The 25,220-nt window shown below is 28.5% G+C and overlaps 2 protein-coding genes and 1 non-coding gene across 3 annotated transcripts; 1 reads left to right on the top strand and 2 right to left on the bottom strand.

Moving 5' to 3' along the window:
* Window positions 1-7,062: 7,062 nt before the first annotated feature.
* TRNAC-GCA (transfer RNA cysteine (anticodon GCA)) lies at window positions 7,063-7,134 on the bottom strand. Its single transcript has one exon. It is a non-coding gene; the product is annotated as a tRNA-Cys (tRNA).
* A 5,661-nt stretch (window positions 7,135-12,795) lies between these two features.
* Window positions 12,796-17,754, top strand: LOC130936737 (polygalacturonase-like). Its single transcript, XM_057866881.1, has 9 exons — window positions 12,796-13,135; window positions 14,126-14,254; window positions 14,378-14,548; window positions 14,864-14,884; window positions 15,159-15,366; window positions 15,461-15,542; window positions 16,462-16,570; window positions 16,660-16,779; window positions 17,263-17,754. The coding sequence occupies exons 1-9, from the start codon at window positions 12,833-12,835 to the stop codon at window positions 17,485-17,487; spliced, it is 1,368 nt and encodes a 455-aa protein (XP_057722864.1). The 5' UTR covers window positions 12,796-12,832; the 3' UTR covers window positions 17,488-17,754.
* A 2,098-nt stretch (window positions 17,755-19,852) lies between these two features.
* Window positions 19,853-20,504, bottom strand: LOC130936772 (uncharacterized). Its single transcript, XM_057866924.1, has one exon. The coding sequence runs from the start codon at window positions 20,337-20,339 to the stop codon at window positions 19,983-19,985; it is 357 nt and encodes a 118-aa protein (XP_057722907.1). The 5' UTR covers window positions 20,340-20,504; the 3' UTR covers window positions 19,853-19,982.
* Window positions 20,505-25,220: the final 4,716 nt, after the last annotated feature.

Below are 25,220 nucleotides of genomic sequence, written 5' to 3'. Positions count from 1 at the left end.
GACGGTCAGGCCGCGCAGGTGGCCGTCTGCCTCTACGTCGAGGAACATGGTAGTCCACTGGATCCCCAGCCTCAGCTCCAGGAACGTCATGCTCCAATCAGTCGGCAAACTCCCTCCACTCGCGATCGGTGGTCCGGGTCCCAATACGGCGACGCCTATCAACTCGTCTGTTATCTGGTCTGTCATAAACATGAACTCTAGGAGGTGCCTGGGACGACCCTCTGTGACGCGCCTCCTCAGTCAACACAATCGGTCTCGGATCCTGAAATGCTACATCTGGGGATAGGAACCTGTGCGCCACACGGCACCACCACTCTAGGTAATCTGATGATGGACCAGGGTCGAGGACACGATCGACCCATATGACCGACTGATGCCGATTCTCCCAAAACTGGTGCCACTCCCGATAATATGTAGGAAACCACCGGTCCCCACCCCTACCATCCTTCGCATGTAGCCAATCTATGTTCAGAGCTACATCTGGGAGAGGCTGAACACCGCCGAACTGGGGTAGAACCCTATCCACCTGATGCCACTCGATCGCAGCAAAATATATCAGGCTAGTGACGGCCGTCCATAGCCGTCGGTGCTCATCAACTAGTATCTCCGGATGAATAACAGCAGCAGCATCAGCAGAAGAATAAGGCTCCCACACAAACTGCATAGAAACAGTAAGACGTTCCTGAGGCAGTGCCATGTAAGAAAAACTAGTTCGACCATCAGTAATAAATAAATCACTCACATCGTGGACACGCAAACGATCAAGTGCAAGGCGTGCGGAAACTAATCTCTGTGCCCCTGCATCGTTCCTCGGAACAAACTCCGCCCACCTACAATTTAAATTGAAATGATGTCAAAACAAACCATAACACTAGCAATTTTTACAATTTATGAACGCATATTTTTAAACCATACCTAGAAGCAAGCGGAAAACCAAACCGGTCAAAACCAGTGGGCCTCAGAGTGGGAAACCTCCAGAAAATCCAAGACTGTAGTAGGTGTAGCGGCCCAGCCAAGTTAACGACGTTTCTGTTCGTACCACGACAAAGACACCTATACAACCAGGCTAGTGCAGCGGAGCCCCAGCTATATCTGCCCAAGTCATCCAATGATGCCAAATAAGGCAACCAGCGAAGGTGTACCCTGTTTGCATTCTTGTCCGCAAACAGCTGAGACGACAACAGCATCAGGATATAAGCGCGTGCGTATACACGCACGGTCTCATCAGTAGCATCTGCAGGGAGAACACGAAACCTCTCGTGGAACCAGGTGTAGCACACTGTCATCTGCTTCACTTTACTCTGTGGAGGTAACTCCCCGAACAACTCCCGGAACCACACCCATGCTGGTCTACCGTGTTCCATCAGATTCTCAAACTCAGTCAAACACCCACTAACGGGTGCACCATCAATCGGCAAACCCAGCTGATACGCAACATCCTGTAAAGTAATGGTGCACTCACCAAACGGCATATGGAACGTGTGGGTCTCCGGACGCCACCGCTCAATAAATGCGCTAAGCAGAGACTCATCAACCCAGAACCACTGACTGTTTAGCCTAGCAAGATGATACAAGCCCGCAGTCTCCAGATACGGTATAATCCGGTCATGTAAGGGCATATTCTGCTGCCGCCTAACGGCTGTAATAACCCTACTAGGCTGCAAAACGTTGGTAATAAAATCCCTTAACATACAACCATTACAAACAACAACATACATAATACTGGTGCTAAGAGAACTGTGCACATTAAATTCATGGATTCTGTTATCCTGTATTAAATACTAAAGCTAAGAAAACTGTGCACTCACTACAACAAATTAACAATTTAAATACATGAAAAAAATCTTTGAATAAAATAAAATAATGGTAATAAAATATTCTGCAAAATTACTAATAACCACACTAAGAAGATAAATAAGCATAATAAAATATGCATTACTAACAATACCGATAATAACATTAATATTTATGTAAATAATATTAATCAGAATCACAAAACAAATAAACGTAATAAAATAAAAATATTCCTACTAACATATCAATTGCTATATTAGAATTAAATTTAATTACAATAATAATAACAATAACAGTAACTAACCTCTTCGTCGATATATCCGGCCACGTGAGCGATGCCATTTAGTCGGTACAATCGATCCTCATCCTCCATTGGCCCCACCACCCACTTCTCCTTCGCTGCCTCCAAACCTTTTCCCAAATTCTCTCTACAACAATCAATCCACTTTCTTCCTTATGTTGCAAATGAATCCGTCCCTGCCTGCAGCGGATTACATATATATATAGATACACGTAAACCGCGGTGGGTTACCGGGTTTTACGTTCAACATTGTTTCCTCATAAACCGTGGTGACTCCCCACGGTTTATGCACGCCGATTTGCCTTCGTAAACCGTGGTGACCTACCACGGTTTACATGTAAAACCATTTGCTCCTAATCCGTGGTGACCTCCCACGGTTTATGCATGTTTAGAAACCGTGGTGGGTTGCCACGGTTTACATATAAATCCGTTTTGCACAAAATCGTAACAACAAACAGATTTGCACATTTACGTAAAGAAATTCCTCTTTTTATTTATTTAAGTAAATTGCCCTAATTACTATATTATTATATTATAGTTTAAGATTCATTAATTTATTTTTTTTATTTTTAATATAAGCATTAGAAATAAATAAAAATTTTATAACTAAATGTAGTGTAACAAAATATATATAATATTAATTAGTTCTTAAAAAATTCTAAAAAAATAGTTTCTTTCATTTTAGTAAAATAACTATTTATTAAAGTAGACAAATTAATTATTTTCTTGTCATATACAGTTTTTTTAAGACATAAAAGTAATTAATTTGGACATTGGTTAAGATAATTAAAGTCACTATTTCATTAAATTTTTAATTTAAAGAAAAATCCTAGTTAATTTTGGTATAGAAATTTCGAATTTGAAAACATTGATAAAAATTATGTTGAATTTTGATTTATTTGATTCTCATTTAAATTAATCACTACATAAGTTAAAGTTCTATTTTGAAGTTATATTCGAGCTTTAATCTGATTTTTAAAGTTTCAATTTACTTAGTTTGATTTTTTAACTTAGGTATCCGTGACTCATATTAGGGGTTTTAAGTGTTTAGTTGAAAAAAAAGGTAAAAAAAAATTTAATTGTCACATCAAATAGTCGCTAGAATGTATAATGTAGCAGTCGTTAGTCCATCTCAGCATGTCGTTAACGATTTTGTGAGACAGTGACAAAAATAAGATTAGGAACCAATGTGAGTCATAACTATTAAGTTGGGAGACTAAATTGAGTAAATTGAAATTTTTGAAATTAGTGAAACATAGTTGTTAGAACCGAACCAGTGATCGAACCGGTCAAGCTACTGGTTCACTGGTTTATTAGTTCAACCGATAAATCACTTGTTGAACCGATAAAACCGGTCTCACGTAAATATAAAATATAAAATAGTTAAAAACTTAAAATTAAAATTAAAATTTGAAATACATATCTTCACTAACATTTTAATATTTTATGAAGAATCAAGTCTCAACTTCTAAAAATAACTAATATAAAAAATTATAAAATTTTAATACTACAATAGTATCTTATTTTGACACAATAAAAAAATAATTAATTCACAAAGCCTATCATCTAACTATAATATCAGTAGATTTTAACACTAACATCAAAACAAATAACCTTAATCACAATACTAGCAATAAAATAGATCAAGTAAATTAATAAATTTTTAGTGAAATTTATATTATATTAATAATGGTATATAATTAAAATATAATTAATTTTAAAAATAGAAAAATAAAAATTAAATTAAATTAGATATTTATGTATACTATATAATTAGTATTTGTCAAATATAGTATTTAGAAGTGCAATGGCTAAGTGGCAAGTAGAGGCTGCTTTTTCTCCAAGGTTCTTGGTTCGAGACCTTGTGGAGACATTTTAAAAAACTTTTCAAGCAGACCAGTTCGGTTAGACCAGTTCTTATCGGTTCACACCGGTTTTATTCCTTAAACGGTCTAAAGAGTAAACCGAACCGGACTAGTCTGGTTCACTAATTTTTCGGTCGAACCAGCCGATTCAGTTTGATTTTTACAACTATAGATTGAAATACGAACATAATTTCAGAGATCAATAAGTATTATCTATTTGTTGACAATTAAGTTATTTTAATGGTAATTAATATCTAATAATGGTTTATAATAAAAGAAGCATTCTTTTGCAACAATGAACCTATAGTAATAGTTAGGGGTGTTCATAGATTATATCATATCCATATAAATCCACAGTATTTATCCGTATCTGATCTGTAATTTGAGGATATGATATGATCTGTAAGATGATCGGATTGGATCGAATCGAATTCATACTCTAATCAGATAGAAGTAAATATGTTTAAAAAAGTAAACAAAAAAATTATTGACGTTTTTTATAAAAATAAAATTTTTTAATATTTTTTATTTTATGGATATATTTGATATCTGATCCAAACATAGAAGTGCGAATATCGAATTTGATCTAATGAGTTTAGTGCGGATTGGATCGAAATTTCAGCCATATTCCATCTGTAAATACCCCTAGCAATAATAACTAAAAAATTATAATAATTATATTTTTAACTAAGAGAAAGTGCCAAAAAAAAGTACTAAATACAAGAACATTTAATCAAATATTAAAAGAAAATTTTATTTTATAACAGTTGAACTTTTTTTGCTCATATATATATATATGATGTAATCATAATAATAATATGATAATTGTTTTATATATCACACAAATATAAACGTTTTTTTTTCTATGATCTTAAGAAAGGTTTTGTAAGTCCCTAACCTTGTTATCGATTTTTGTAGTGTTAGCCCTCATATTATCAATTTGATTCATATATAATTCGGATGATAAATTATTTGGTGATATGCTTCCTTTTTTACTGTGATATACTTGTTTATTATTATTATTATTATTATTATTATTATGTACATTAAAAAATAACAGACCAAATTATTGCCATAACATAATAGAAGTATGAAAGTTTATCATTCTTCTCTAATGGAGGAAACAAAATTCTTTTCAATAGTTTATTTAACGTTTAGTAGAATAAAAATAAATGTTAGTACGAGTTTAATATTTTTATTCATCCTAAAATATTTATAGAATTACTCGTAGATAAATTTTGGAAAAAAAACCATGATTTTTAATTTTATTTTTAAATAAATTTTATTTTTAATTTTAAAATAAATTTTATTTTTATTTTTTAATAATATTAATTTTTTACTATATATAACTATTCAACTATTTTTTAATCATATATAAATAAATTACTCTTAATAAGACTTTTTTGTGTTATTCAATTATCTTTTTTAAAAAATAATTAATTATTAAAATAATTAAACTTTTCACAACAAAAATAATAAAAAAATTATGAACAAAAAAATTAACCATTCTGATAATTTTTTGTATTTTTATTCATATTTTAATTATAAATATAAAGATAATTTAATTATATTATTTATGAAATGTGACTATAGATATAGATAAAATTTAGTTATATTACTTATATATAGTTTCATTATATTGTATTGCTTATAAAGTTAGATTATAATTATGACAATAGAATTGTTCTTGTATTTTTATATGTATGACTAATTGGTGGTGTTAAAACATTACTCTTAGTTATAAATAAGGTTTATAATTTAAAAAAAATCAAAGACTCAATTAAAAAGATACGAAAAAAATGATGTTAAAATATTCTAACTCTTTAAAATAAAAATATTCAAAATTTAATTAAAAATTATTTAAAATTTAAACTCAATAAAAATTTATATTCAATGTGTTTTATATTAAATATATTTAATAACCTATTATATCATATTGGTTGAAATTAGTTTTTATAATGTTAATTTTTTAATAACACTTTATTAAAAAAAAAAACATCTTTTCAGAATTTTTTAAAAACTAATTAATATTATATATATATTTTTTGTTACATTACATCTTGTTATAAAAAATTTATTTATTTCTAATGCTTATATTAAAAAAAAAACAAAAATTTAAATTAGTAAATTTTAGTCTATAATATAATAACAATATATTAATTATTTTATATATTATACGAATAAAAATTAATTATTTTTTTATTTATAAAAATTTTAAAAGCTTGTTTTTTATATATATATATATATATATATATATTGATGAATGTGATATATTTTTTTATGTAAATAATTTTTTTAAAAAAATCTAATAGTTAATCTATTACCTTTTTTGTTTTAGTCTAAATTAAATATTTTTTATTATTTTTGGAAAGAAAATCTTTTGAGAAATTTAATAATATGTGATGAGGAACACCGAATAAATTATACAGAAACCAACTAAAACACAATATGAAAACATCTTTAAAAAAAGACGTTTTAGGCGTTTTTATCTGAGTGACCTCTTTTATTAAATTGGTTAGAGTTTAGAATTGAATGGTTTAAGATTTATGATTAAGAAATTAAATTAGGATTTGTGGTTTTTTGCTTAGAGTTGGATGATTTAAGATTTTAATTTTAAGATTAGAGGATTTAGAATTTTAGGATTTAATGATAAGTGATTTAGAGTTGAAGATTGACAATTTGATTTAAATTTTGAAAATTTAATTTTTATCATAATATTTATTTTACATGATAATATTAATTTAGTTAATAAATATTAATGAGGTAATTCGTTAACGGAATTTTTCATAAATTTTTCGGTTAATTGTTAAGTTATATACATAAATTCAATTATCATATAGTTAGTTATGGTAATGTAATTTACTAAATGTGTAGATTAGTTGTTAATGTGAAGAAAAATAGTTAATTAATTATTATTTAATTTGTTATTATCTAGTTTGCTAGTAATTAAATGATTTATTTGAATTTTAATTTTATGCATGTCACTTAAATTTAAAGTAGTTAATGGCGCCTTGAAATAAATATGAATTTGATAATAGATGATACTCATCCTTAAACAACTAACATTTCATCAGCCTTAATAAATTAAAATTTAAATTTTAAAGGGCCCAACCGGGTTCGAACCGGTGACCTCTTGATCTGCAGTCAAATGCTCTACCACTGAGCTATGGACCCTTATTTAGTTTTCAATTTGTATAACTTATTTTTTTGAGTTGAAAGCTACATAAACTTTTTTAGAGAAAAAAAAAAACAAACAAACTATCAGATGAAGCCAGAGCAGAGCTAAATAGAGAAGACACTAGCAACAAAAAAAAAAAAAAATCAACCCATATATATTTGCTTCAGATTCTTAATAAGACAAGGTTAGTTAGATACTTAAATTGTAGTTCAATGTATAAGCTGGGCTAACTAAATGCAGTTAGCTAAGCCAACCCTGACTCTAAAACCCTTAAGCAAGAGTGTAAGACAGATGCATGATTATGTGTTTATGTAGTACGTTGCACGGATATGTTAACAGTTAACACTTGATTACCAAAAAAATAAGACTCAATTTATTGATAGTTTTTCTTAGATCCACAACAACTAAATTTACTGAAAATATTTTATGCACCTTAAAATTTTTATATCTATTAGAAGTACAGGTGAAGAAATTAAATAAGAAAAAAAAAGCGTGTGACCTACAATTTGGTCATAGAATTGGTATTTAATAAGTGTGTGACACACAGAAAAGTTTTTTTCTTTTTTTAATTTGTATAGGTTTTTAATTTCTTTATACTTATCTTATGCTAAAATTTATTCTTTTTTGGGTCAATAAAAATTAGATTTTACATGAAACTATTTGTCCTGCAAGATTAAGTTAATAGACAGTAACATTAAAGAGTAAAGAAAAAGAAAAAACCTCGGCAAAATTAAATTTTCCATGAGAACCAACACTGATAACAAATAAAATAGCAAGAATTTAATTACATATATAAAAAGAACGATCGCACCTTAGCTTGTAGAATAATTAAGCTAAGGCCATCTATCCCTTTCTAGAGAGGCACAGAAAGGTACCATTGTGGTCTTAAAATAAATAAATAAATAAATAAAAACTTCCCTTGCTTAATTAATCTTTCTTAAAACAATCGGTTATGCCATGCACATTTATTAATGAATAATTTAGATATATATAGAAATATTATATTCAAGTAAATGTTCAAAGTTTGTTTATCCAATTTTGGACGATCCAACTTACTTGTTTCAGTCACACACAATATTCAATGTTTTTGGTTCCACAAATAACAAATTTATATTTTGCAAATAAACATACATAAAGTAACTAATTAGAATTCATATATATATATAGTACAAAAGCAAGATAGATGATATGATGTGATCCAAGTACATAAATCAATTGATACCATATATATCTTTTCAAATTAAACTTAGTTTTCTCAACCTCAAATTTCTTAACTTGGTTAAGTTGCCAAATAAATGAGGATTGTGTTCTACATTAATTAACGACATCTCTCATGCTTTGATGTCCTGAAACAATCTAAGTTTTAATGATATCATCTCATGCGTCAATCCAGCACCACAATCATAGTATTGTAGACTTCTAATATATGCATATTGTCCTACTGCCACGTGCGAGGATGCAAACATTTTATGGGCTTAGGAGAAAATATTTTATATTTTTTTACTTCCTCTATGTTAGAGATACGAATGTGTCTCTTTTTACCGGTTTAATTTTTTTTTTTTTTTAAAAGTGACATGATAAGTTGATGATATGATATCAAAAATTCTATAATTTTAAAATCTAAAGTTTAATTTTTATTGACAAAAAGAATTAGTATAAAATAAATAAAAAAAATTGGAAGCTTGTTAGATATATAACCCATTATCCATAACCCCTTCAAATGATTTTTTTTTCATTAAATATATTAATTAACACAAGAGATATTAGAGAATTGAACATGAAAAACTCCCAACTCAAATAAAATACTCAAAATGCTTTAATCATTAAACTGTTGGCTTACTCCCTACATTTTTATCGAGTTACAAATTATTTTAAAAGTTCTATATATAAAGTAAAAATTAATTATTAAATATATAAATCACCATGTATTTATATATGTATATTATACATATTAATTTATATAGGTTTTAACTAAATAATCTGTTATGATGAGAAATTGAGAATAATATCAAATTTGTCATAATAAAATAATTAAATTTGTAATAAACTAATAATTAAATTTGTTTGTAGTAGTATAATAAATTTTTTTATAAAATACTAAATATATATTTTTGTACACAATAATTGGTTAATATCTGATTTCTTTGTGTATACGTGGGATAATTATTGTTATTTTAATTCTCATGGATCCATTTACCCTTATCACTAATTATTAAATTAAATCGTAGATGCCATACATGTGCAATTTATTGAGATGGCTATATCATAAAATGAAGACTTCACATTTTGCACATACTCTTTGGGGTCTAACATATCATCATGACATTTATGATAATAGTTAAGGAAAGTTTAGGCCATAAAAGGTTAATTCTAAATTAAGTTTCAAATAAAGTGATAGATGCTACATGAATCATATAGTGCCTTCTACTCCAAAGCCAATCCCTTACCCATAATAATCTTCTAATAATAAAGCTGTCATTATTATTTGATGATTCTAATTAAACAAAATGTACAATGCACATGCACATATATATAAAAGGATAGGATTAAGATGTGTGTGGCTCTTTACTAATGTGTACTGACCCATTCTTATAATGAAGTGATGATGATGACAAGTGTCTATATCTAGGGTTACGTTGTTGCTTCATAGTGTTAATTACCATGTTGATTAATAAGATCCACATTAATCGATTATTGCAACATCACGGTTTGAAAAATACTAATTATATTACATATATATAAATAATTAATTAACCATATAGAAATAAACTAGTTATGTATTCGTGTGATGTGTAAAAAATATTTATTTAATTTATATTTTTTAATTTTATTTTTTATTAATTTATTTAATTTATATAAAAATTATTAGAAATTTTAATTTATCTTTTTTATTATTTTTTTAATTTTTAAATAATTTTTATTGTATTTTTTAAATATTTTTAAAAATATATATATTTACATTTTTATTCATTTAAGTATTAGGAGGATGATTAGAATGATAAAATAGGTCTCTTAATCATTATTTATATTTTATTATTCTAAAATTATATTTTTGTATCAATATTTTTCAATAATTACTAAAGATATATAAATCTATATTACATATTCATATATGATTAATAAAAATATAATTAATATGTTACAATGCAATGATTTATAAAGAAAATGGTTAAAATAACAGTATTGTAAATTAAATGAGATAAACATCTATATTATTATATATTCCCTTAAATAGATAAATATGAGGAAATCAATTCGAAAACATCATCAAATTTGTTTTCTAATAACCCTACTTATTATTCAAAATCTCAATTTTTATTGTTCAATTTTCATCCTATCTTGATTAAATTCTTTAATTTAATGATTTTTTTTATTTTTAATGGATATTTGACTAATTGATTTAAATAATGATATATATTATTTTATAAATTATATTAATTAAGGTTGATACACAATAAAAAAAATAAATTAAATTTATTATAATGATTGATAATTATTAGAATTTTAGTTATTAAATACCAATTTTCATATAATTTCAAAGAAAATACTTTTTTAAAATATTATGAGAAGAGAGCAATATACATACTGACACCAAAATATGTCACGTCAATATTTTTAGCATCAAAATATTACTTGTTTTAAAATAATATAAACATATTTTCATAATTATAATTAATCATAAATATTTTCATATTTTTTTAAATATCATTTTGAAGAATATTTGAAGTTTATTGGAGATTTGACCAAAATCAACAAACTTTAGCTAACCCCTATCAATATTATGAAAATCAACATAATTATAATTCATATATTTGAGGTGCATATTATTATTTGTAGGTTTTATTACTTAATGAATATTTAATTAATCAATTCAAATAAGGAAATGTATATATTTTATTTGCAAATCATATTAATTAAGGTTGATATATAATAAAAATATATATAAATTAAATTTATTAAAATATTAAAAATTAGTAGAATTTTAGTCATTAAATATCAATTATTGTATAATCCTAAAAAAATACTTTTTAAAAAAAATTCTAAGAAAAGAGAGATATACATATTAATATTAGAATGCGCCATGTCAATTATTTTTGACACTAAAATGCTACTTATTAAGATAATATAATGATATTTTGTAATTCATAAACTAATTTACTTTATTTTTATAATTTTTTTTGTTTTTTCACAGTATCTTCTAATTTAATATTAGACTAAAAATTAATCTATTATAAATCTAAATTTTATTATATTTAAGAGTTTATTGTTAGTTAATTGGTTATTGTAGGTACAAAATATAATTTAAATATTTGACACTTATTTAAATGGATTAATAAATTAATTACTAAATCAATCTAAAATTATTTTTTGTAAAGATATTTGATTTTGCTTATTATATATTTAATTATACAATAACTTTGATTATTCTGTTGATTGATTATTTAGTTAAAAAAAGATGTGAATTAATTAGTATGTATATATACACAAATATATAATAATTGATTTTATGATTGATTTTTAATGTGTATAAAATAATTATTAAAAAAGAAAAAAAAAGTGAAATCTTATTTTTGTTTGAAACTATATATGTCATAATATCTAACAAATAATAATAATAATAATAATAAATACCTAAAATTCTATAATTTCTACAGTAATCGTCTGAAAAGAAATTGCACAATTATCCAGCACACACAAATACAATGAACTATATGATTATCATCAACTCTACTGTGACTTGCACTCGTACGCAATGCTTGATATCTTAAAACTAAAAATAATGCACGAAAAAAAAAAACCAAACATCTCACGGAATATCTAATTAATAAAACTCTTTAGAAACACAAAATGATAACACTCAGAGAAAGAAAGAACAAGAATATATATTCAGATGTGTCAACAGGGGTAATAATTACATATATGTGTTTTCTTAATACGCAACATATGTAATGTGCATCGTGAATTAATAATATCATTTACGTAAACTTTATAATTATCCATATAGATATATTATTTGGTGTATTAATTAATGAATATTTCATGCAATTATATCCATATATTATTTGGTGAAAAAGATTATACTATACCATGAAAACAATAATACTACTTATTAATTACATGTTTTTGCGTTTTAATACTACTTATCAAATAAAGCGTGATGATCATTCACAGTTAATAGCTTAAGATTTTCAAACGTACGTGCATGGACTCCTATAGTGTAAAACAAAATTAAATATATTTTTGTTATCTTCGTTAAACTTCACATATATACTAATTATTGTTCATATTATTCTTAAGGTTTTTCCCTAAACAAGAGGATATACATAATAATGTTGAGGCATAATTACACATAAATACGTAGATATATATACATGAATGTGAAGTACATGAAATGTTTGTGATTGCAAGGTATGGTGAAAAAGACAAAGAGGGATAGGTTTTGAGTGATAATTTCATCTTAATCTCATCATTCCATACCATATATGCCCATATTGTAGATAAAGATTTAAGAATGAACCAACATATATTGAATATTTTTCTCTCTATTTCATCCTTTCTTCTCTATAAATACAATAAGCTTCCTCCCTCATTAGACCCAAACACATACCAAACTACCAATTTCTATATCCATTTTTCATATATAAAAAACAATAATAAATTCCCCATACATACCCTATTTTTATTATTATTATAATGGCCATCATGAATAGATATCTTCTTCTCTTTTCATTCTTTGTTAGTAGCATAATAGTTCCTTTTGTTGGTTGTTATAATGCAAAATTACAAAAGGGCCCACTTGTTGAGAGTACAAATGTTGAAGATGATTATAATATAAATGATAGATCATGGTGGACATTCAAGGGGTTATTCATGCAAAGCAAAGATGTTGTTGGTGGCGATGGGACTTCTTCTTCTTCTTCTTCACATTTGCGTAAAGTTATTAATGTAAATGATTATGGAGCTTGTGGTGGAGGGGATGCTTCTTCTAATACACAGGTAATAAGCACCTATGGCTAATAGCTCAAATTAGTAGAGATATATATATAAAAAAAAATGTAATTCATGATGAGTAATATTAGAGTAATTAAGATGAAGTCAAGTCTTTGTTTTATTATTTCATGTATAAAAGGACATAAATGGAATTAAACAAAACGTTTTCATATTTTATTAGGATCATATAGAATAATTTATCAAAATAATGCTCTATTTTTTATTCTATTTTTTAACATATATATATATATATATATATATATATATATATATATATATTGGTTTTGTATCATAACTGAAAAATGACATTGATTGATTTTTATAACCCTGTTTTGGTCCTAAAATAATATGAATGAAACTACATTATTAGTTCTTTAAAAATCATTGTTACACTATAAATACCCAAAATTTAATTAAAAATAATACACCATATCTTATGCCATTTTTGTAGGATTAAATTGATGACACAATGGATTAATCTGTCAAATTTTAAAAATTCATGTTTGCTCAATATTCTTGATGTGTTACAATATATATGCTTGAAACACTTAATAAGAAATTTTCAGTTGTCTAACTACTTTGAATACTTAGTTCATGTATCTCTTTATAATAGTTTAATTTTTTGGAAAGAGTGATTTTATGATATAATATTAAAATTTTTATAATTAAAATATCTAAAATCAATTATTATTATTATTTTCTAAAAGATAAAAAAAGCATAAAATAAATAAGAAGAGAAAAAGAAAGTTTATACAAAAATATTTAAATAAATTTAAAAAAAATTCTTACTCGAAGAAACGTATTAAAAATATAATTATTTGCGTATTCATTTTTACCAACTTAAATATTGAAAGAAATAATTCTATGATATAATTAAAAAAATTATGCTAAGTGCTAATAATAATATCTAAAATAAAGACTAATAATTATTTATAATATTATTTGATGTGTGTATTTAAATTTGATGAATAAAATAAGATATTACTCAATTTTCAGGCGTTTGAGAAGGCATGGCAAACAGCATGTTCTAGTGCCCAAACAATTTTTTTGGTACCTAAAGGAAATAATTACCAACTCAAACCAATCAGATTCTCTGGTCCTTGCAAATCTGACATCCAAGTCCAGGTAATTAGCTAGTAATTAATACTCAAAATAATTAATTAAGATTATTATACATGATCATTACTAGATTCACCCTGTGAAGAAAATTAATTAATAGAATCAATGGTTGAAATTAATTGTGATCAGATTGAAGGAACAATTGAAGCAACAGATGAGGCATCAGATTATTATAGCAATGATAGCAAATACTGGCTTGTATTTGATAATGTTAAGAAACTATTAGTCCATGGTGGTGGAACCATTGATGGAAATGGCAAAATATGGTGGCAAAAATCGTGTAAAAGGGACAAAACCTTGGTAACACATATAATAATGTTGAAAGTGATTTATTTATTTATTATATTGAAAATCATTTTATAAAATTTGAAGCTTATAAAAAAAATTTAAATATGATGAACTGATTTGAAAATGAGTTTAACTAGTGAACTACTTTTTTTTTTCAGTATTAGTAAATTTTTTTGAATTTTTAGTTTTAAAAAAAATAGAGTAAAAAATATTTTTATAGTAAAAAATTAATTAATATTAATTAATTAAAATCTGATTCTTTAATTTATACTTATTCACATTTTTAAGAAATAACCACACTTATGGTTTCTTTAATTTAATTTGCAGCCATGCAAGGATGCCCCTACGGTATGTATACATGTTATTAACTAATTATTATTAATCAAGTATATTAACTGGACATTCAAAATCATTATAATAATAAGGTGAAAATTCAAGTAAAATTGACTTTACGTGAAGTTGATACCTGAGAGCCGTTAGATGATTTGACTGGTTTGACTGAATTTTCATCTAACGGCTCTCAGATATCAACTTTACGTGAAGTCGACCGCACCTGAGTTTCTACCTAATAATAATAATAGTAATAACAACAATTAACATTATTATTATTATATTATTGCAGGCTTTGACATTCTTAAATTGCAGTAATTTGAGGGTTGAGAATTTGTATATATCAAATGCCCAACAAATGCATGTTAGAATTCAAGGTTGCAAAAATGTTATAGCTTCTGGGCTTAATGTGACGTCACCAGGGGATAGCCCTAACACTGATGGAATTCATGTCACTAATAGTCACAACGTCCAAATCTCTGATTCCGTTATAGGAACTGGTAATTAATCATATATAATTAACCTTCATTAAATTAAATATATGCAAATATCTTTTAGTTAATTTGATTGAATTTAATTAATAATATGTTTCAGGTGACGATTGTATATCAATTGTAAGTGGATCAAAAAATATTCTATCTACAAATATAACGTGCGGACCTGGCCATGGTATCAGGTAATTAATTACTCAATTAATTCTGATTATCACTAATAATAATAGGGTTTATTTATCATATGTCCTGATTAAGGACACTTGTTAAGATTACAAAACAAAAATAATTTTATTAAAAAATATAAAATATTTAAGATAGGTTTGGTTTGCATTTTTATTTTTAGTATTTTTTGTTTTTTTTATTTTGTGAAAGAAAAAGTAAAAATAATAAAATTCTGTTTTCTGTTTTTAATTACCTCTTGTTTTAACTTTTTTTCTTCACAAAATCCAAAAAACAGAAAACACAAAAAATAAAAATAAAAAATAAAAACCTAAACCAAACACATTTCAATGTATTTATTAAATAAAAACATTTAAAATTTTTTACTAGCGATAAATTTATCATATGTTCTTAAGACACATATTAGCTAAATCCATAATTAATTACTCAATTAATTCTGATTATCACTAATAATAATAAGATTTATCTATCATATGCTCTAAGAATACTTATTAAGATTACAAACAAAAAAGTCTTTATTGAAAATATAAAAAAAGTTAGAGTATATTTAATTTGTATTTTTATTTTTTATTTTTATTTTTAATTTTTTTATTTTCTGAATTTTATAAAAAAATAAAAATAATAAAATTTAGTTTTTTGTTTTCATCTTTAAAGATGAAAACAAAAAACTAAATTTTATTATTTTTATTTTCATTTTTTCTTTCACAAAACTCAAAAAATAAAAAAATTCTAAAAATAAAAATAGAAAATAAAAATACAAATTAAATACACCCTAAAATTTTTAATACATTTATTTTATATTTATTAAATAAAAATATTTAAAATTTTTCACTGATAAATCTATTATCATGATAGCTAAATTCATAATAATAGCTTCAATTGGAAACACCTTGATAATTAGTTTGCAATAATGGTTGTCAGTATTGGAAGCTTGGGCAAGGGAAACTCCGAGGCATATGTTTCAGGTGTAACAGTGAAGCGAGCTCAGATTTCTGGAACTACAAATGGAGTTAGAATTAAGACATGGCAGGTAATTAACTAATTAATTTCTAATTCATTTATATGATTTCTAATTATATGATTTTATTAGTGATTAATTAATAACGTATGCATTTGCAGGGAGGGTCAGGACTTGCTAGCTACATCCAGTTTAAACATATTGTGATGGAAAATGTGACCAATCCAATTTTGATAGACCAGAATTACTGTGACAAACCAAATAAGTCATGCACAAAACAAGTAATATAAATTATAAATTCTTATTCTTATTAACTATTCCCTTATAAAACAATAAAACTCAACAAAAAAAATTCCGTATTTAAACTTAACATATTTAGACTAGATTGTTAAAAAAATTGTTAAAATAAAAAAATAAACGAGTTAAACTAGTTTATTCGTTAAAGTCTCATTTTCATAGGTTTATTTAAAAAAAAAAAAAAAAATCCGTCTATTTAAGCTGGTTAAATAGAATAAATTAAAAAATTCGATTTATTTTTATAGTCCTACCAAAAACTTAAATTAGAAGATACAAATAATTGTTACATCGGAGACAAAAAAAAATAACGATCTGAATTTGTCTTATTTAATATTTATTATTTATTGCAGAATACATTAAATAAAATTAAAAATAATAAATTTTGATAATTTTTTATTAATATTTTTTTATTACTGAACATTTCCGTATTATTATATACTCAAAATTTGTTTGGTGTGGATGTACAGAAATCAGCGGTTCAGATATCAAATGTGTTGTACCAAAACATATCAGGGACAAGTGCTTCAGATGTGGCTGTGAAGTTTGATTGTAGTGACTCAGTTCCATGCCAAGACATAATATTGGAGGACATTAATCTCCAAAGTTTTGAAGGAGACAAAGATGCTGAAGCTTTATGCAACAATGTAAAGTTGACTTATTATGGAGACGTTAACCCTAGCTGCTGCTCATAGAAATCTATATAATTGCCATGATGAGATTAAACTAATAATTCATGACATGAATTATTGAAGCATGAATGTATATCATTGCATGCTTTAATTTGCAATGACACTTTATCATTGCATATAGGGTATGTAGTGTGTAGTGATGATCAATATAGTTAACTAGGGTGATTATTATTAATTAAAATTAGTCTTTAAACAATGATTATATTGTCATGATGATGCTAATAAAGATATAGTTGTACAGTACACTCAAATAGATGTATCATTGATTGAATTAAGAGTAGAAGAAAAAACAAAATAAAATAAATAATAAGAGTGTCTGTAATCCTTAGTGATATTATTCGAGAGTGTAGAGTGTAAAATTAAAACAACTATCTAGATATTAAAATTCCATATTATTTCTTTCCAATAAGTGGATATATACATATATTGCTATTAATTATTATTTAATTTGTCACTTGATTCTACATAAATATATAAAATCCAAAGTATTATTATGTTGTTCAATCCGTTGATCATGCTTAGCTTGTAGCTTTTAATTTATATACGTTATATGTTATAAATGAAAATATCGATATAAAAAGATCTCTTAAGATTGAGTTATATTCACTTAGTTATATAATTAATAGAAAGAACATTTTAATTTAAACATTATATACTACTAGCAACGGTAATAAGATATCATGATAAAATGAAAGAAAAGCATGAAAGCTTTGTTAGGCTTTTTAATAGCTAGCAATAGGTAACGGCTTGAAGAGCTTTTACCTTTTTCTTCTTCTTCTTTTTTTTTTTTTTATAATTTACAATACAATAATATTTAAAAAACAAAAAAATAATCTAAATTTATTTTATTTAATATTTATTAATTATCAATATAAATAATAAATATTAAGATAAAGTATACTTTTTGTCCTTAAAGTTTGGCAAAAATTTTAAAAATACCCATAAGTTTTATTTTGTTTCAATTTTGTCCCATAAGTTTTCAATTTGCATAAAATATACCTCGATGGCTAAATTTTCAAAAAATTTAAGACAAATCTAACAATAATGTATGAAAATAATGTTTGATTTACTTGTATTGAGGGGTTATTCTTATGAAATTGTTGTTGAATCGGTCTTAAATTTTTTGAAAAATTAGCCGCCAGAGATATATTTGATGCAAATCGAAAACTTCTAGAATAAAATTGAAACAAAATAAAATTTAGGGATATTTTTAAAATTTTTGTCAAACTTAAAGATAAAAAATATACTTTACCCTAAATATTAAATAAAATAAATTTAATTTTTCTTTTTTATCTATTCCTAATATTATCCTAACAATAAAAGCTTTTGCTTTGTGTAATTGAATATGAGAATTCATGATTTGGTGGCGTGCATGCATCTTTATTCTCTAGTCTTTACTCTTTAGAGCACAGATTTCAGATTATTTTATGCCAAAAGTTAATTATAGATATAGGGCCCAACGGAATCGCCACAAGATTTTTGGTACTAATATTAGGTCCTACTCATCCATCATATAAGTGGCTCCACTTAATAACTATGAATGATGTCTGAATTGTACCTAAAAAGAGGGGAAAAAGAAAAGAGGTAAAATAATAATGTTGCCACTCAAAAATGGATTCATAGTTTGAGCATGGCTTATGGGCAATGATAGTCAAACTAAAGAGATAGAATTTGAGAGACAAGGAAAAAAATATGAATGAAAAGTAATGCATGTTTGGCTAGCTACCATTATCATACTAGGTTTGCAGGTGCTACCTATTTTATGAATAAATATTTAAATTAATTAAAAAAAATCAGACTATACACTTATTTTTTAACAAATTTTTAGTCCTTATAAATTTTTAAAAATTAATTATGATCATCAACAGCTTGGTCTCTATATTATTTTATAATGACATTTTAGAAAATCTAATTATCTTATAATAAAATTTATTAAGAACTTATTTATTAAATAGGCATATTAAAAAAATTTAATTAAAAAAATTTTTCAAAAACTTCTAAAGAGTAAATTTTTTAAGAACCCAAATATTTAATTTTAAATTCCTTAAAACCAATTTGAGTATTTACTCTCATCTTTTGTTTTTCCTTAGTATTTTTTTAATTATTAAAGAGAAATTAGATGCATTTTATTTTGTTCATGTATCTAGCAAGAAACTTAACAGACAAAAAAAAAACAAATTTATTCTATATTTTGAAGATGAGAGTCTCAATAATGAGATCTTTGGTAATGGATAAACAAGAGAAATAACTTGATTAAGATGAACTAATAAATAACATAAAACAATAAGTTCCCATATTAAATTTCCTTGATTGAAAAAAAAGTGCAGTGACAGCAACTAAAGCAGTAATAATAGTCTAACATCAATGGTAGATTACTATACTTTTAAGGTTCTACTAATTAACATAACTCTATACATACATAATCAGCATGAACTTGTATTATTATATATATTATTATTGTAGTAACAAACTTACAATAATGTTTTGTGTTAATTTCTTCATTTACTTGCTGCTGCTTCATCAGTTGTTGTTGTTGTTGTTGGTGCTGCTGGTTTTGGTGGTGGTTGTGGCTCTTCTTGAGGTGGTGGTGGAGGTAGTCCTCCATCAATGCAACTTCTACACTTGTTCTCAACCCAACCTTCAATGTCATGGTCACCATTGAAGTGTCTTCCACCACATAACCTTGCTATCATTCCAGCAATGACACCTACTATTGTGATCACTGCTATCACAACCACAAGTGTCTCTATTGATCTATGTGAATAGTAGTTATAATTATTATTGTTCCTATTGCTATTAACAACAAAGGGTTGCATCTCATTACTACTACTCCCTTGCCTTGTTGTGTCCATCATACAGATTCTGATGAACAACAACTACTTTCTTTCAAATTCAAGAAGCTAATAATAAGGCTGAGTAGTTAATAGCAAATAGAGAGTAGAATGGTGAAGATAATGAGATTGATCATCAAAACTTTCAGACACTGATGAGTAATAGCAGTAGTACAGTATTAGTGTCAAACTGAGTTTGCTGCTATCATTAATTAATGCTCATCAAAAAAGGGTACTCTGTAATATATAATAGATGGTGGGGTATATTTATATACCTTTAATTTACTTAGTTAAGTAGAATATTGATACCAAAGTACATATTATATATTGGCAAAACAAACAAGGTAGTTTTTTAGTTTTGCTAAGTGAAGTTGACTACTATGTAATAATGTTATATATATATCAGATGAGAATTGTATTATATTGTATTTAAAATATATTATTTGTATATTAAAATTATATATTATATATTTATGTATAAATATATGTGTAACTTATATTGATAATTAATTTTAATGGAAATCCAATGGCTACTGTAATGAATGATTTATATTGCCGTTTGTTACTTTGATTATGTTCCAGTTTTTCAAAATTTGCTTGTTTACTTTATCTGACTACTGTTTTTCACCTTATAAAATTAAAAAAAAAAAGGGAGAAAGAAAGCAGGGTGTGACTTTTGAGGAGCTAAGACATATATTGAGGCCAAAAGTGTTTCTGAGTACCCCATTAACTCATTAATATAATTGTCAGTGAGAGATCTTAATATCATATTGAATTGCACAGTAATAAAAAAGAAGAAAAAGATTTTCTAATTTTTTTGTCCCAAGTTTGTCCTATGTGGTGTCACATGTTAATGTTTAATCTGTGTGAGACTGGTGATGTTATTTGTTTGTATTGTATTATTTGTCCTTTATATGTTCCCAGAGCAATGTAAATAAATCATGTTATTATAAGAGAGCTATATATGAGTTTCTGCATTCACCTCAATAGTGTCCCAAATTGGATTGGTTTGTCAAGTTGCAGAAACACTTTAATGGTTGTGAGTGTGTGAATCTGAAGACTGAAGGAGTGAAGAGGACTAGTGTGTAGGACACACTCCCTTTTAGTAGTGTCACTCTTCACAATTATGCTTTTCTTCATCACCATAGCTTGGACCATCACAAGTTCAGAAATTATTTTAAATATAAAAAATTAAGTAGTATTTTTATTAAATATTGGTGTTTGTGGTGCTTTACATAAATGTGGATTATTTGTCAGATTCACATTGATAACACGCAATTTACGTGATAGTTTTAGCAGAGATTCAAAGTAGCTTTAACAGGAATTCTCAGCAAAGATTCGCCACATGTCAAGCTCTCATTCAACACGCACCATGCGTGATAGTTTTACAGAGATTTTGCGCACTTTTCCAAAAACACTTTAGCAGAAATTCTCAGCAGGAATTCGATACGTGGCAGCATCCCAGCAACACATAGGCTGTGTGATTTCACGTGACTGCTCTCCACTAGCATGCAAGTCGCATGTTGATTGTGCAACGCAGGCTGGTCCAAGACACGTGGCAGCCTCCCAGCAACACGCATGGTGCGTGTAGGCTGCTGCTTCCCAAGATGTCTTCATGCAGGAGATAACATATGCAACCGGAAGTGTCTTGAGTAAATGCATGTGATGTTGGTGAAGGGTAAGTTAGTGTATTGGCGTGTATAAAAGGGTAGGGGTGTTGGGGTTTTTGTTGCGTGTGCGTGAGGGTTGAGGTTTTGCTGTGTGTAAGGAAGTTTTGTTGGATGGTGGAGTTTTGTTGTGTGTGAGGGAGAGTGGAGGGTGGAGGGTGGGTGGTATAGGATTTTGAAGAGTGTAAGGATTTTGGTGAGTTTGGAGAGGGCTGAGTGTAAGGGTTTAGTGTTAGGTTTAAACTGAAAGTGACTTTAATACGTCTAACATGGTATGTGATTATACGTCTTTGGAAGATCATATTATCAACTATTTAGGACATTCTAATTATGAAAGTTTGTTATTTCTATTAATATGAATGTGTAATATAATTAATAATATTTTGTGATATTTCGAAAAATAAAATGATTATATTAATTTTGTAATTTTTTAGAAATTAATAATATTAAGTTTCAAATTTTATATTAATATTTTATGTTGTAATGTTATTTTTATTTAGTTGTAATATGTATTTTTTTAATTTTTAATTACTTGTAATTTGTGTTTCAATTGTCTTGTACCCATGCCAACAGGAATATTCTGCCTTATAAGCTTGATTCGCCGAAACAATGGCACCTGACGGTTGAGCAGGCTTTACGAACCACAAGATTCTACCATGTATCGAGAGTGGGTAGATTAGAGGGCATTCCAGCTTGCTATTTGTTCTTGTGAAAAGGTGGAAGCCGGAGACTCATTCCTTCGTATTGTCAGCTAGTGAGGTTACAGTGATACTGGAGAACGTGTTACACATATTTGGCCTACCGATTGACGGAGAGGCTGTGACCGGTTAGACCGATAGCAGTCAGGACTTCTTGGTTAGCAATAGCATGGCAATTTTTGGCACCGAATCCGTCTTGAGTAAATAATCTAAAAGTTACATAAAGTTGTCCTGGGTTCGCCATATCAGAGACACACAACCTCTAGACACTTAGGATTTTGTTCAGCGATACATTAGGTGTCATATCTTCTATCTGCTGGGAACTACCCTCTTCATAGATAAGTCGACTATGTATGCCCACGCGAAGTATCTACCACTTCTCCAGAATTTTGAGCAAATCAACAGTTACAGTTGGGGGTCAGCAACTCTCGCACATCTTTACAAGGCATTGTGTCGTGCATCACGGTACAATTCCAAGGAGATGGACGGCTTGCTTGATTTGTTGTTTATTTGGGCGTGGGAACGAATGTCATTTCTTGCGCCCATTCCGAGACATCAGCTTGGGCCCCCTGAGATACCAGTTGCACGCAGGTAACACCGTACCAGTACATAGTTTATTGTTGTTTGTCTTGCATTTTATTCATGTTTCACTATCAAGACGTAATTTAAACTTTGTTATAACGTTGTGTATTGCAGGTGGAGTCATCATCCACGAACCAACGCATGGATTTCGAAGAAAGCGGCGTCTATTAGGCACGACGTAGACTACATGGAAGAGGTCAGTATTGGTATCAATTTATTAAGAATAATTTACGGTATTAATAATCTAACTTAGTCCATTCAATCTTTTGGCAGTTTATGTTTCGGCCATATCTCCGTTGTATCTAACTTAATTAGCCCATGAAACATGTGTGGCTTTCGTTGTATCTCCAAATCTCCCCGCAAGCTTTTTTCTGTATCAAGCTAGCTCGAATAAGCCAATTGCACCCACGTCCATAACTATTGCATTTTGCATAGAACGTCTGTGACTCAGATTCGTAAACAAGGTAATTGACTCCTCTGGAGATAGTGTAACTCTGAATTACCGCAATGACTGATTTTCTAGAACCGTACTCCATTCCAATCCGAAACTCCCCGGCCTCAGGGTCAGCAACACCTATAACAATAATAAGTTGTTGCTCATTGATCCATCAAAACAAAATTAAGGAAACATACTACCCACTGCTCACCTACCTATGTTCGCATATTCGGAAAACTTCGGTGCATACATGGCGTCAAGATCCAAACTACGCATAAAAGGTGAAATGTCCATCGGTTGACTAACTGCGAGTGGAACCACTAAGATTTCCGCGATTGCCTCACCCCTCCCGCCCCATCTTCATCATCGTACTCGTCACCGGCTTTATAAGTAGCTTTGAACTCCTCGTCGCTATCATTATTCATTCCTTCATATGCTTCAGTTCTGTCATCTTGCACGTCTGGGTCATGTTAAACCTCATCTACAGTTATATGTTGAAACTCAACATACAACTCAATCCATGGATGTTGCACCTGAGTTTGTTGGTAAATATGAAACATTCGCTGAATACTTGTTTCGTCCACGATCGGCATAACCTCAAACTATACCAGGCCACCAAATACCACAACTGGACTCCGGTAGAGAATGTTGTTCACCCTCTTTAAAATATCACTCTCTATGCTCTGCAAGGTTCTAAAAACTGGTTCGGACCGGCCGGTCGAACCGGTTGAACCGTGAACCGCAGAGGAAAACGACTCGGACAAATGTCAAAACCGCAAATTTTAAAAACCGGAATTGAACCGGTGAACCGATCAGGAACCGGTCGGTCGAACCGAACCGTGACCCGACCGGTTTTTGAATGGGGAATGAAACGTCGCCGTTTCAGCTGCTGTACTTAGCCCTAAGTCCATCCTCGATGCCCAGATCCAGATTCCTCCACTCCAGAACGCCTCTGCCTCTCTCACACTCAATCTCCATCCTCTGCACTTAGCCTTAGCTCCTGGCCGTCCCTTACCTCCGTCCAGCCACTGCCTCGTGCCGCCGCCGTCGTTCCCTCCAACAGCCACCGTCTGCTCACTCACCTTCCCTCCATCGCGCTGCAGCCATCGATATCAACCTTCCCTTCCATCGCGCAGCCATCGCAACCTTCCTCCGTCGCGCAGTTGCGCAGCCACGCCGCCGCCGGCACTAGCTCTGTTCTCCGCAACCATTATCCCAGTTCGAAGCCTGTTCGAAGGTACTCCACTACTTCTCCTTGTCTTGGTCACTCGGTCTCTTTATCTCCCTCTTGCATGCTCTGTTCTCCGCAACCACTATCCCAGTTCGAAGCCCGTTTGAAGGCTTCTTCTAGCTTCTAGGTAAATTTTTTATTAACTATGATTGAACCATTGTTGATGTTTGATTCTGCGAAGCTCTGTGAACTATGAAGTCACTGAAGTGTGAACTGAATTACTCATTTACTGAAGCTTCTATCTCTGTGAAGTCTCTGATTTACTGATTTACTGATTTTTTATTGTGCGAC

The sequence above is a fragment of the Arachis stenosperma genome, chromosome 6 (assembly GCF_014773155.1).
Source record: "Arachis stenosperma cultivar V10309 chromosome 6, arast.V10309.gnm1.PFL2, whole genome shotgun sequence".
NCBI classification, from domain to species: Eukaryota; Viridiplantae; Streptophyta; class Magnoliopsida; order Fabales; family Fabaceae; genus Arachis; species Arachis stenosperma.
Note: the sequence above shows the minus strand (reverse complement) of the source record. Positions and strands in the feature narration are given on the sequence as shown.